Source organism: Sapajus apella, unplaced genomic scaffold (genome assembly GCF_009761245.1).
Source record: "Sapajus apella isolate SASKATOON/1434 unplaced genomic scaffold, GSC_monkey_1.0 scaffold2, whole genome shotgun sequence".
In the NCBI taxonomy this organism is placed as follows: Eukaryota; Metazoa; Chordata; class Mammalia; order Primates; family Cebidae; genus Sapajus; species Sapajus apella.
This window is the reverse complement of record NW_022436942.1, coordinates 50,990,301-51,004,376: the sequence shown is the minus strand read 5'-3', so window position 1 is coordinate 51,004,376 and position 14,076 is coordinate 50,990,301. Positions and strand designations below refer to the sequence as shown.

Sequence of the window (14,076 nt, the reverse complement as noted above, 5' to 3'; positions counted from 1 at the left end):
GAAACCAAGTTCCTCTAAGGATCTAAGCATATACTAGGCAGATTCTCTCAGTTAAACAGTAAGATTTCTAATAATCCTAAGATTATGTGGTCCCATCACAGCCTTACAGGGATCTCAGGTAGAGAATGACTTATGTCAAAAAGGTTTTTCTCTAATGGAGTATACTCCAATAAGAATAATAGGAAGTCCCAGAATTTTAAACAGAATTGTACAAACATATTTTGCCAGCTTGAACTAAAAGGAACAGAAATAGTATTAAATGAAAAGACATCCAAGAACCAAGAACCTGGAAGGAAGACCCAAGAGCAGTAGGGAACCCTTTCCAGGCAGTAGGACTGAGACCTAAAAAAAGAGCTTGCAGTGTTTGCTGTCTGGATAGCAGAGTTGCTATGAACCAATGACTATTATGTGCTCTTATTTTCCTCTGTTTTAAACAAGGGTGACTGTTGTGTCTGTCCTATGTATATTTCACCATTGAATATTGGGTATGTAGGTGGCAAATAACTTGTCTCTTAGTTTACAAGTCTTCATATTGAGAGAATAATTATATAAGAAACATCACTTAAGAGACTTCATCCGTACCTGCATCTGAGTCTTCTAAGGAGAGAATATAGGAGTGTATTTTGCATGTATATGTAAGTACTTTGTGGCCAGTAAGTGGGCTTCAGAATTTTAAAACATGTCCACAATTTTTAAAAACACTTTTCTTATTACAGATGAAGTCTAATTCCTATCCTCTTAAATATGGGGCAACCTTAATAACTCACTTTTAAAAAATAGAATGGGATGGAAATGATGCTACATTAATTCCCAGGCTGGGTCTCACAAGGTAATACAGCTTCATCCTGGCTCTCTCTTGAAATGCTCATGATTGCACCACAGCTGCCTTGCTGTGAGGAAGCTCAGGCTACATGGAACCTCCTGGGGACCTCAGCACTCAGCCCCAGCTGAGCTCCCAGTCAAGAGCTAGCACCAACTTGGCAGGCATGTGAGTGGGCCATTCTGGAAGTGGATGTGCCAGTCCGTCAAGCCTGCCCCCAACTGATACCACATACAGCAGAGAAAAGTCTTCCCAGACAAGCCCTCCCCGAATTTCAGGTTTGGTTGCAAAATGAATGTTGTTACTTTAAGCCATCAAACTTGGGGTAATTTGATACATATCAATAGTAACAGGAATAAATTCCCTATATATAATATAATACATATAGGGAAATTTATATAAATTATAAATATAAATTATATAAATTTATATATATTATTGTATATATTTATATAAAATAAATTTTTATATTTAATATTGAATATATTATAAAATATAAATTTATATATAATAAATATTATATATTATGTATATATAAAAAATCTCAACTTCATTCTTACAATGCCAATCTGTAGATAAATATTTGATGCCAATGAATAAAAATACAGAGAACTCAAATGTAGCTGGCATTTCTTGATGAATTAATATAGGCCGGGACCTACTCTATGTACTTGACATGTATTTGCCCATTTTATTCTTACAACTCTCTGAGGAAAATACTTTTATTATCCTCATTTAATTATAAGAAAATGGAGGCCTGGAGAGGTTAGGTAACTTGGCTAGGACCATATAGCCAGAGTGCTCAAGCCAGAAGAACAGACATTCTTGTCCAAGAGTCTATGGTCATTATTCTTTGTGCTTCTTATAACTGGCATCTTCTAATTTTAACTATTCCACTTATCATTAACACCAGACAGCTCTTTGCTTCCATAACTCCAGCCTTGATCCTCAGTTGACAGAGCTTCTCATTTCTACTCAGCAGATCACAGTCTAAATTTTGTCCATAAATATAAGATTTTCTCAGATCAAAGATCAGAGAACTATGGCCCATAAACCACCTGCCACCTGCTTTTGTAAACGAAGAGTTTTTTAAATCCCGTAAAACAGCCACATTGGTTAGTTTGCATTTTGCTTATGGCTCTTTTACACTACATGGTGGTTTCAACAGTTGTGATAGAGACCATAGGGCCCACAAAGCCTAAAATATTACTATTTGGCCCTTTGTAGAAAAAGTTTGCTGACCCCTGACTTAGATCACTGAAGATCCCTTTATGCACAATTTGTGACATATTATACAAGGGGTGTATCTAAATGACAGTTGTGGACAGACTTGGACTAAAATCCAGCTCTGTTACCTAACTGTGATCTCAAGAGAATCTCAGTATCTCTCAATCTTAATATTTGCTTTCGAAAAGAGAATATTAAGACCTCTGTCTTAATTGATACATGCTAAGATATTGACACATAAACAAAATATTATTAATATGTTAAAAATTTGCCAATCTTTTGTGATTAGGTCAAAATTTAGTGGATCATATAATTAGAGTCCACAAAATAAAAGATGCTTAATAATAAAAACCATTTGTAACTGCTGAGGCATGTGAAGAGAAAACAGAGGAAAAAACTTCTTTAGGTGCCAGACAGAGGTGGGAATTGGTCAGTGAAACTCTGAACAATGGAGGTGAAAGTCCAGGTTGTGAATTTCTTTCTATAGTCTGGATTATAAAAGAAAAATCCTGCAGGCAGAGATGGTTTCATAGGAAACAGTTTTCTAAAATCCATTTCTGATTGATTAAATGTCAAGATTTGAAGAAAAAACTTATGGTTGCTTATTGAGCTAAATGAATAATCCTATTTTGCCCACTATGAGTGAATACATTTCTTTGAGAATATGAGTAAATTTAGAATCCCAAAGGTAGAGTGATTTGACCTGATTAGAAGTATTTTTTTTCCATTTCTGCAAATAGTCGGGGCAACTGTCAGCAAGTTATTTTATCATTCCAACCAAAATGGTTTAATATTTTGGGAGTTGGATTTTTTAAAGTTGATTTAAATAGCTGAAATGGTCAATTATTTTCAGGTCCTTGGAGAGGTGAGCAGCCACATTCTAGTTTCTTGGGAGAATGAGGAGAACTGTTTTGGAAAGGAGATTTTCAGGGCAGTTAGTCTTTTCTGTCATTGTTACTGGGAGATCTGTCCTTGGTTCGATAGTAATGGAATCTGAGTTCCTCTCAGCTCCCAGGTGAGGCAAGTCATCTGTGCAGATATTCTTCTATATCTGCTAAGTGGGGGGTGAACCGGAAGTGTGGGAAAGCCTTTGCTCGGATAAAGGAGTGGTGGGCCTGTCATGCACACAGGGTGTAAGATGAGCAAGGAGATGGATGCTGGGGCCTGATGAGGCAGGTGACATGGGAAGCAGCTGAAACCCCCTGGAACTTCTGTTCAGATTCTCATTTCCTTCACTTGAGTTTTTTTTCTTTCCCTATTTTCACTTGTCACACACATAAAGGGCAGCGAAATACCAACCTGACCCAATGAAAGGCCTGGAGATATGAGACTGTAAAAGAAGATAATGATTAGAAACATGTGGAGATGACTGGAGACCCTTGATAATTGTGCTTCACTTTCCTGTTTAACCTTTTAACTAGAAAAAGGCATTCATTTAATAGACATGTTCTGCTTAAAGGGAGGAAAGAAGGAAAGAAAGAAAAAGAAAAAAAGAGAAAGAGAGAAAGAGGAAAGAAAGAAAGAGAAAGAAAGAGTGAGAAAGAAAGAAAGGGAGGGAGGGAGGGAAGGAGGGAAGGAAAGGAGGGAAGGAAGGAAGAAAAAGAGGGAAAGAAAATAAGTTTGTTTCAAATCATATAGGCACATTTTTTTCCATTTATTTATTTTATTGCATTTTAGGTTTTGGGGTACATGTGAAGTACATGCAAGATTGTTGCATAGGTACACACGTGGCAGTGTGATTTGCTGCCTTCCTCCCCATCACCTACACCTGGCATCTCTCCCCTTGCTATCTCTCCCCAACTCTCTACCCCCCACCGTCCCTCCCCTATTTCCCCCCAACTGAACCCAATGTGTAGTGCTCCCCTCCCTGTGTCCATGTGTTCTTATTGTTCAACACCCGCCTATGAGACAGAACATGCGGTGTTTGATCTTCTGCTCTTCTGTCAGTTTGCTGAGAATGATGGTTTCCACGTTCATCCATGTCCCTACAAAGGACACAAACTCATCGTTTTTGATGGCTGCATATAGGCACATTTTTTATATTGTATCATACCAATTTAGTAGTTCCTTAAGGAAATCGCAGAATCTAAAAGTGGAAATTTCCTTGGAGGTCACTTTGTCCAGATATGTACTCATGCAGAACTCTTTTATGTAACTACCTTGGTAGGTTCACTGATTCATTCCACAATCTTTCTTAAGCATGATCACTAGGTATTGATCTAGGCACAGGGCTAAACAAAAGAAATAAACATTTTTTGCCTTCATGGAGACCTGCTTATATTCCAGGGCCTATGCTTGATCATTTCCACTTATTGAGAGCTGTCAGTTTAGATGGGAGTGAATCAGTTCTTAAGTGTTTAATTGAACAGACTCTTTTGGAGCAGCATTTTAAGCACTTTACAAATACGATATTAACTCACTAAATGCTCACCGTAAACCTAGAAAGTAGACACTACTGTCATCATACCCCTTCTACAGACGAACAAATTGAGGCATGAAGAACTTAAGGAATGCCTTAAGACTACCACTGGTAAGAAACAGGGGTGAAATTAGAACCCCACAGTGAGGATATGGAGTGAGGACATGGAGTGCAGGTTTCTGGGTAAGAGTCTGCTCTCTTAACCACAAGGCTACACTGCCAGCATCTGTCTAGCTTATGTTCATGATTTGGTTCTATTTCGCCAGGTATTGGCATTTCTTACCCTAAAATGATCCCAAGATCTCTTGGGATCTTCTACGGTATACTCTAACCCCCTGAATACAACCAAACAAAAACAACTCCTTACTCTCTTGACTTACCTGATTTGTATAGGAGGAGACAGCACCTCTTTAAGAAGTGTGAACCTCCCTTCCCCTCAACTCCCTCTGCCTAAATAAATGGGAACTGCCTGCCACATGCTAGGTAGTCAATAAATGATAGATCTTGCTGTTAATACATTTTTGGCTCATGATTTGCAAAATTTTTCAGTTTAGCTTTCTTCCTCCACTTTAAGCCTTTAGGATAAGGGGCCAATGAGGCATTACTGGACACATTTTCAAAATTTTTCCTGAAAGAAAACTTTAATAAATGAGAGAGAACTTCATGAGGCTGATGAGAGAGTCATTGTCATCACCAACAATGGAAATGGGGAATGGGGGAGGATGCAGAATCCGGGAACCCTGGAAGGCTCACTCATGTGGGAACATCTTAATGGCTGCCTTCCATGGCAAATTAACCAATTTCTCCCCACAGCATAGGAAATATAACAGCTCTGCCCAGGTGGCTTTCTTGCCTTGGGTCCAGAAAAAAAACAAACAAATCCTCCTTTATGTCATTTCGTCATGGAATAAGAAGTGAGAATGAATTAGCTAAAAGTTTGAGCACAGCAACAATACTTTTTATGGTTTTCTGAGTCAACTCAGGGTTAAGTTTAATCCTTTGCTTGAAAGGAATTTAAAGAATGTCAGGTATCTTCTCATTTCAAATGGGATAGTCCCAAAATACCTTTTACCATCAAATTCCAATGATTTCTGGATTATCTCTCATGGCTCCTCTTCCTGTCTTGAATGAAATTAATCTAGTCCACTTTTTTTAAAACCTGGTTTCATGAACCTCAGCCAAGATGACTTCCTTTTTCTTAGCTAATCCTCCTACCTGCAAATTTGGCTGATGAAAGCATAATTTTTCTTGCTTTCCCACTTCTGCTTCTCTCACTCCAAATCAGAAGCTCTGCTCTACATAGAATTACCCTCCTCTTCCGTTCATGCAAAGCCTACCTTTAAATATGTCTTCTCTTGCATGACATTCCCCAGACATGCTTCTAAACATAGTTTGCAGCTGCTCCTCTGTGTTCCCCACTCCAGTCCTGCCCAGAGGGCCGTTACCCAAACTAGGAAGCCAATTGACTGGGTGAATATTTCCACACAGAGGGGTGGGAATAGCTGTTGGAAAACAACTCATTTTTTTTTTTTTTTTGAGAGGGAGTCTTGCTTTGTTGCCTAGACTGGAGTGCAGTGGCATGATCTCAGCTCACTACAACCTCTGCCTCCCCGGTTCAAGCAATTCTCCTGCCTCAGCCTCCCAAGTAGCTGGGACTACAGGTGCCCATCACCACACTTGGCTAATTTTTGTATCTTTATTAAAGACTGGGTTTTACCATGTAGGCCAGGCTGATCTCAAACTCCTGACCTCAGGTGATCCACCCACCTTGGCCTCCAAAAGTACTGGGATTACAAGTGTGAGCCACCACACCTGGTAGTAAAACAATCTTTGTATAATAGCCAAGATGTAGGTATATAGAAAGCAAAAAACAACAGCTATTTAGTGAGGGTATTCCAAAGGTTGTTTTTGTGAGCTTGTAAAAGAGGGTGTCCTTTAAGAATTTTTTACACCACACAGTACTTATTTATTCTAACAAAATTTTTAGGGTACCATACACATCTGCAAGAATGGTTTCTAAAATTAATCAATTTTGGATCCCTTGACACCCATTCACGAAACATTTTTTTCCAAGATAAGAAAAATTGGCAAAAATAATTTGAGACATTTTCCAAGATCACTCAAAGAATTTGGCTTAGAATCTGAGTCCCTGGGACCAAGCAAAAATATTGATAAGTCAGGTGGATTTCTATTTCATCCTGGCTGGATATTTTTAAATGCTTGCTGCTTGTTAAAAAAAAGAAGAAAGGAAGTAATGCATCTCATTTATTAAAATTTGCTTTCAGGAATAAGTGCATCTTTCAGGGAAGAAATGCATCATAGGTCATTAATTTAAAAAAAAAAAGAAAAAGAAAAAGAATATTTCTTCTTTTGAATTTTTCCCAAAAGCTTTGAATGGATTTCTGTTGCATTATTGGTTGAGTATATTCTTGTCAGGATAATCCACTTTTAGTGGCTTCATTTACATTAGCTATCACTCTAGAGGGCCATAGTAACAGGCTGCTGAATTACCCAAGAGAAATTACTCTTGAAAGTAATCATTGTGAATGAATTTTCATCACTTGGTCTCATCATTTCATGCTGTTTTGTCTCTTTCCTTTTTGCCCCTGATAAAAGATGGGCATAAAGAGGGCTTTTTTAACGATCTCATTTTCTTTAAAAAACTTACTCTTATTAATCATAGCAGCCAGTTGATGGAGGCAACCAAAGCGTCTCTCTCTCTCTTTCTCTCTCTCTCTCTCTCTCTCTCTCACACACACACACACACACACACACACGCACACACACACAGTTTTTGAAATGCATTTCAATTTGTGGATAACATAAAGATTAATTTACTTTATTCTGCAATATCTCACACAAATTTGGTTTTCATGTAACCTCATTGGCACAAGGTATATATTTAAGTACAGAGGCTTAAATACTGTACTGAACACTATCGTATTGAATTTGTTTTACATTATCAACATATGCATAAAAGTTGAAATTTAAAACTCCTGGACAAAAGCCTGGAATAAATAATAAGTTTTTTACCTATCTGTCCATAATGTATACTTGGCTTTATGAAAGTGACATATTGCTCACACATCAACTCAAAGTAGGAGAATATAGAAGTGTACAATAATATCTTAAGAGATAATTTCCTAAATCGTATTCTGCTGTTTTGAGAAAATAGATAATCAGCTTATTTATTTCAGAGTATAGTCTCTAAATAACACCCAATTACTAAGTTTAGACAATAGCGCAAAGGCTGGTAGCAGAATTGTCTGAGACAGGTCCGTGAATAGAGAAATGAAAGGAGCATTTATTGAACGTCCTCAAAACAAGTCTGGGAGATGATAATTATAGTCCCTATTTTACAGATGAGGAAACTGAGGCACATAAAGATTGAGTTCCTTGCTCATGAGTCATGCAGCTAGTAAGTAAAAGAGAAACACATAGTCTGCCAGAAGCTAAGGCTTGGGTTTTCTCTTTGGGAAAACTTGGAAATGCCAAGTTACGGAAAACAGTCACAGGCTACAGCGGAACTTCTCCAACTCTACTGTACATACAAATCCTGAGGCATCTCATCAGTATATAGATTCTGATTCAGTAAGTCTGGGGTGGGACCTGGGATTCTACATTTTTAGTGAGCCCCCAGCAAATTCTGATGCTGCTATTCCAGGGACCAAACTTAGAAGTAGCAAGATACTTAACATCACAGTAACAAATTGTACCTTAAACCAAAATATCCTACTCCAATTTTGTATTTTTCTGATAGTTTCCATTCTCTTCTCTGATCTTTTTGTCACTTATCTCTATTCCTGAAGAAGTTAGAGCAAACCAACTGATACATAGTTTTTCTAGCATCTTTTAACTAACTGCAATGAAATGTTAGATCAAGTGTTACTTTTCCTTAGTTGGTAACAAAGAAATGTGATTTGTGGAATCTGAATGCTAAAACAGAATTTAGTCTCCCCTCCTTCATTTCCTTCCTCTGATATCTCTATTTCTCTTTTTTTTTGGGGGGGGGAGGGGATCACACTGGTAATAATCTCTGGCACTTTTACAAAAATATTTTAAACTCTGCATTATCACTTTACCCCAATATTTTCTTTCCTTTTATGAAATTGAGCTCTATGGCTCATTTTAATTCCCTTAGCTTTTTAGTTAGATAGCATGACGCTGTAATTCAGACACAGTCAAAGCTGGAGACAGCAGCATAATATTATGATATCTGAGTTAGACTGCCTGAGTTAATAGCCTAGGGTGACTAGCAGTTTTAACTGGGTTAGATAGTTAAACTTTAGGAGCTTCAGTTTCTCCTTCTGTAAAGTAGGATAATAATGGTAAACATATTTGGGTTATTTGTGAAAAATAAATTTTACAAAAATTAATTCACATAAAGGACTTAGCGTAGTGCTTTGAACGGTGTCAGCTATATCGTAATTAAAGATTGTGTTTTTCCCATGGGGCTATGGGGTTATCTATCTGGACACCTGATGGTGGTGGCATGTAGCCCAGAGTTTTCCTTACATGCTGTGACCCAGCACCCTGAGCCAGCTCTGTCTTAGGCACTCCCTGGAAGCTGTGGCTTATTGGTGTTTTCAGTACCCACACTGGATCATTTGTTAACCCCTTCCTCCTGTATCCATACATTTCTTTTTTGGTAATAATCCTGTAATAATCAGTAATAATTATGCCTTTCTTGATGATTTGCTCTTTAGTTTTAAAACAAATACCAATTTTAAAAAGAAGAAAACTGTAATTTTAATGATGTTACTGAGTCTTGTAAAAATATTTTATGTACTTAAAATTTGTGTCTAAAAAGCCAAAAATATTACAGCATGAAGTTCACGCTCTGTTTTACTGTTTAAAATTTTAAACACAAGTAAAAACCCTAAGTATTCCCAGAGAATGACAGAAGCAAAGCAGTTTTGGTTATTTTGTCTATACAATCACTGTGTTATCATTCTTGATTTTGAATCTGTGATTTGAAGAAGAAATATGTGGTACCCCAGAGACTAGGGCCATGAACTACCCTAAGTATGTACCTGAGTCCTTAAGAGTCAAGGACTGTCTACCTGGATGTTTTCCATAACAATTTTCACATCTGATTAAACGTTTGTTAGGGAACAGGTAATAAAAATGTGCAAACTTGAAACGATTTATATATTTAAAAGCTCACTGGTGACTACAGCAATTATTTAGAATGCAAACCAAGGAAAGGTTTTTACAGGGAAGAGTATTTGAACACTGGTATGATTTAGAATTATGAGGCATGGTAAGAATGACACCAAACTGCATTTCAGTTGACTCTATTATTTTTTTCAGATTCTCTACAGACAGTGAAGCCTAATATTTCCCAGACTAGCACTTCCCACAGCCCTGTACTTGGGACCCCACTGCCTGGTAGAAATGAAGGTCAGTGTTCAAAAGTATTTGAAGAATCCTGCTAATCCCTGTTTTATCCATAAGTGTCATCTGTCATGAAAAAACTTTTAATAGAAACAGTTTTCATAACTTCTGAGAGGTTTTGTGGTGGTCTTTACTATAAAGTGCTCTTGTTTTGTTTTGTTTTGTTTTTTTAAGATGGGGTTTCACCATGATGGCCAGGCTGGTCTTGAACTCCTGACCTCAGGTGATCCACCCACCTCAGCCTCCCAAAGTGCTAGGATTACAGGCGTGAGCCACCGCACCAGGCCTAAAGCACTCTTGTTGAGCTCTTGATACCTACAAGCTGATGCCCTGGGTTTGTCCCAAATGACGCCTCCCACCCATTCATCATCAGGACACACACCTATGCCCCATCTCCTTATATGTTTCATCAAAACCATGAATTTTGAACTAGAGTCAGTATCATCAATGTATAGCATATTGTATTAGGGCGCTTCAGACAAACAGAACCAATAGGATGTCTTTGTGTGTGTGTGTGTGTGTGTGTGTGTGTGTGTGTGTGTGCGTGTGTGTGTGCATATACAGTCATGCACCACACAATGACATTTCAGTCTACAAAGGATTGCATATATGATGGTGATCCCATAAGATTATACCATATTTTTACTGTACCTTTTCTACATTTAGATATGTTTAAATACATACATACTTATCATTATGTTACAGGCTACGCCATGTAGCCTAGGTGTGTCATAGTCTATACTGTCTAGGTTTGTCTAATTACACTCTATGATGTTAGCACAATGATGAAATCACTTAACAATGCATTTCTCAGAACATATCTCCATTGTTAAGCAATGCACGACTGGCTATGTAAATAAAATGGAAATTGATTCACACAATTGTGGAGGGCAAGAAGTCCCATGATCTGCCATCTGCAAGCTAAAGAACCGGGAAAGCTGGCAGTGTAATTCAGTCCAAGTCCAAAGAACTGAGAACCAGGGAAGCTGAAGGTGTCAATCCTGGTTTAAGTCTGAAGGCCCACGAACCAGGAACGCTGAAGTCCAAGGGCAGGAGAAGATGATATCCTAGATCAAGAAGAAAAGAAGCAAATTTTCCCTTCCTCTACCTTTTTGTTTTATTCGGGCCTTCAACAGATTGGATGATGCCTGCCCTTATTGGTGAGAGCCAACTGCTTTACTAAGTTCACGAATTCAAATGCTGATGCCTTCCCAAAACACTCTTATAGACACCCAGAATAATGTTTTACCAGCTATCTGGTCATTTTTTAGCCTAGCCAAGTTGATACATAAATTTAATTATTGCACATATGGTCTTACCAATCGGTGACCTTCTCATTCTTTATGGTATTAACAGTGAAGATTTGTAGATGGTCTGTCTACTTGGTTTTACAGGTTTTGATCAGCACTCAGAAGTTCAGTTTGATCAACCTAGTTCAGCCTGAACTGAAAGTGCTGAGGCAGTGAGTTCTTTGGATCTTATTTCTAGAAATTAGAAAATGAGAAAGATAGTGACGAGGTTTCTGAGTGGCCTTACTAACAAGTTTGCCTCCAAATTATGAGATTTCAGAAGGAAAACCAAAAGCCATCTCTGCATACGTGAGAGCAGGCAAAGGAAATGTCCCAAGGAGAAGAAAGAGGACACACTTGGGCAATGATTATGGGGTAAAGGAAGCACAGGAGACAGTGTAGGAAATGTACAGGTGAAAGAGATCAGGAGAAAGATGGTAAATATGGGGGAGCAGCAGGAATCATTACAATAATAATGCAGTTTGGAAATGAGAACCAGTGTATAAAGCATACCAATAAGGCCAATGAAGTGCCAAGGATGGAAAGCCACCCCATTAGGAGAAAGTGGAGTCATAGCAGGTGTTTTATGAGACAGTTCAGAACACAATGACCAACCAAGACAGCAGGACAAGTGAGAGGTGGAGAAATGACCCAGACAAGACTTTCCGGGCTCCTGAACCTGGTCCATACCTTATGTCAGAAGGAGTGGTGACCAAAGGAAAGTCTCTTTGCTTTAATTATAGAAGCAGGTATATACCTGATTTTGTATTTAACTGCGTATGTTTAAGATCTGAACATTTCTATATTCAAAAGCATAATGTATTAGGGTTAATCATTTGAAATTGCCAACATGCATTCGTTTTACCTATAAAAACTGCAATTTTGTGTGGTTCAAACTAATGGATATAATAATATTCTCAAGCTAACTCTTTTTTTTTTTTTTTTTTTTTGTCTTGAAGCCCATGTGGAGGATCCAAAGAGAACTTTGGCTTTGACTAAGCTTCCTACATTCTCCTGGAGTTTGTGGTTTACGAATGTGGCGCCATCTGTGGAACTGACAACCCCTGATGTGTTCACCCTGCTCCTCTTCCAGGTAAGAGAAAAAGAAAGGGAGAAAGAGAAGTTCCAGGATTTCACAGGTTGAGGGAATTGGGAGTAACTTCTGTCTATGTTTGTTTTTATTTATTGGTTTGCTTTTTATTTTGAACTCATTTGACTTTGGATTCCAGATTTGTTTTTCTCTTTGCAAACTAGACTTTGACATTATTAGCAGGCCCATCTGCTTGCTTTTCTTAAATACAAAGTAAATTGGTTTTTATTTTAAATTTCAGGTGCTTTTAAATTTGACTCTGATATTCATCTCCTAAGGCAGTTTGGGCATGGTAGTGCTGCCAAGAACAACAAAACCTTGCTTTATAGAATCTTTTTGTTCAAATGAATGTACATTTTTAGTGTTAAAAAATTATCAGTTTTTGGCCAGGCATGGTGGCTCATGCCTATAATCCAAGCACTTTGGGAGGCAAAGGAAGGTGGATCACGAGGTCAGGAGTTTGAGACCAGCCTGACCAACACAGTGAAACCCCGTCTCTACTAAAAATACAAAAATTAGCTGGGCATGGTGGCGTGTGCCTGTAATCCCAGTTCCTCAGGAGGCTGAGGCAAGAGAATCGCTTGAACCCAGGAAAAGGAGGTTGCGGTGAGCCGAGATCGGGACACTGCACTCCAGCCTGAGCAACAGAGCAAGACTCTGTCTCAAAAAAAAAAAAAAAAAAAAAAAAAATTATCAGTTTTAATAGGTTTGATTTGCCTGTCTATAATTTATGTTTTCTTCCTTTATGCCCTCATTCTTTCCTATACCCTGGGCCCACATTTATGCTCTGATCAAGTTTCTTTTCATATCTTTCCCCCTCATGACACACACAAGAAACCTAATACAAAACACTATCTGTTTCTTTCTCAAAGGAAAAGAAAAGGATGCCTATGGAATTATACTGATTCCTGTGGGCCCTTTGCATAAATGATTGTGGTGCATTAGATAATGACCATTCTTTGGTCAATCAATGATTATTGGGTGCTTAGTCTGTGTGGAATACTCTTTTTACAATATCTTGAGTAATGATGGGAACAGATTTCATTAAAGACATTAAAATTCTCACAGACACGGACTTTCTTGACAATTATGCTCTTGAGATCCTTTTATCATGGACACATATTTGGTATGGAAAAAAGCTGGAAATTTGCACAAAGGTTTGATCCAGTGGCTTTCTAAAAATGAATCTAACCATTGTGAAATTTGGCATCTACTTTGTACCCCTAGCAGTGCCAGCCTATGTAAGGTATGTAGGTAACAAACAGATTATTGTACTGGGAGTGGTGAAAGTCTTGCCTTAACAAATATTCTCTTTTCTCTGCCTGTCATACTATAAAAATGTTTTCTTCTCTGGGATTACTTTAAAGACATCTTTATTCCAAGTAGTATTTTATCACCTGAGAGATAGATATTCTTATCTAACCACATATTAGAAAGAGCAGCTGATCTTCAGCATGGGTGACAGAGCAACACCCTATCTCTAGAACAACATGCATACGAATGATTAGTAGGGCATGGTGGTGTGTACCTGTAGTCCCAGCTACTCAGGAGGCTGGGTGAGAGAAGCCCAGGAGTTTGAGGCTGCTACAAGCTACAACCATGAAAGAGATCCTGTCTCTAAAAAAAAAAAGAAGAAGGAGGAGAAGAAAGAGCAGCCGATCTTATCTTCACATGGCAGGAAACAAGGTCATGAGCAATGGCCACACAGGACTGTTTTATTCTGACATAATGGAAGTGGCTTGGGAAAATGTGAAAAGAAAGGTCACCCTGAGTAGCTCGAGGGAAGAAAAAGAATGTTGTGTATTTCAACAAACAGCATTACAGTAAAGAAAAA

General features: G+C 38.1%; 1 protein-coding gene across 1 annotated transcript in view; it reads left to right on the top strand.

Moving 5' to 3' along the window:
* Positions 1–12,105, top strand: part of LOC116554892 (putative chronic lymphocytic leukemia up-regulated protein 1 opposite strand transcript protein) — a 52,011-nt gene extending 39,906 nt beyond the window's left edge. The window contains exons 3-4 of the mRNA XM_032283107.1: positions 9,780–9,869; positions 11,391–12,105. Coding sequence (XP_032138998.1) covers positions 9,780–9,869; positions 11,391–11,554 — 254 coding nt within the window. The 3' untranslated portion in view covers positions 11,555–12,105. The remainder of the gene's footprint in view (positions 1–9,779; positions 9,870–11,390) is intronic.
* The last annotated feature ends 1,971 nt before the right edge of the window (positions 12,106–14,076 follow it).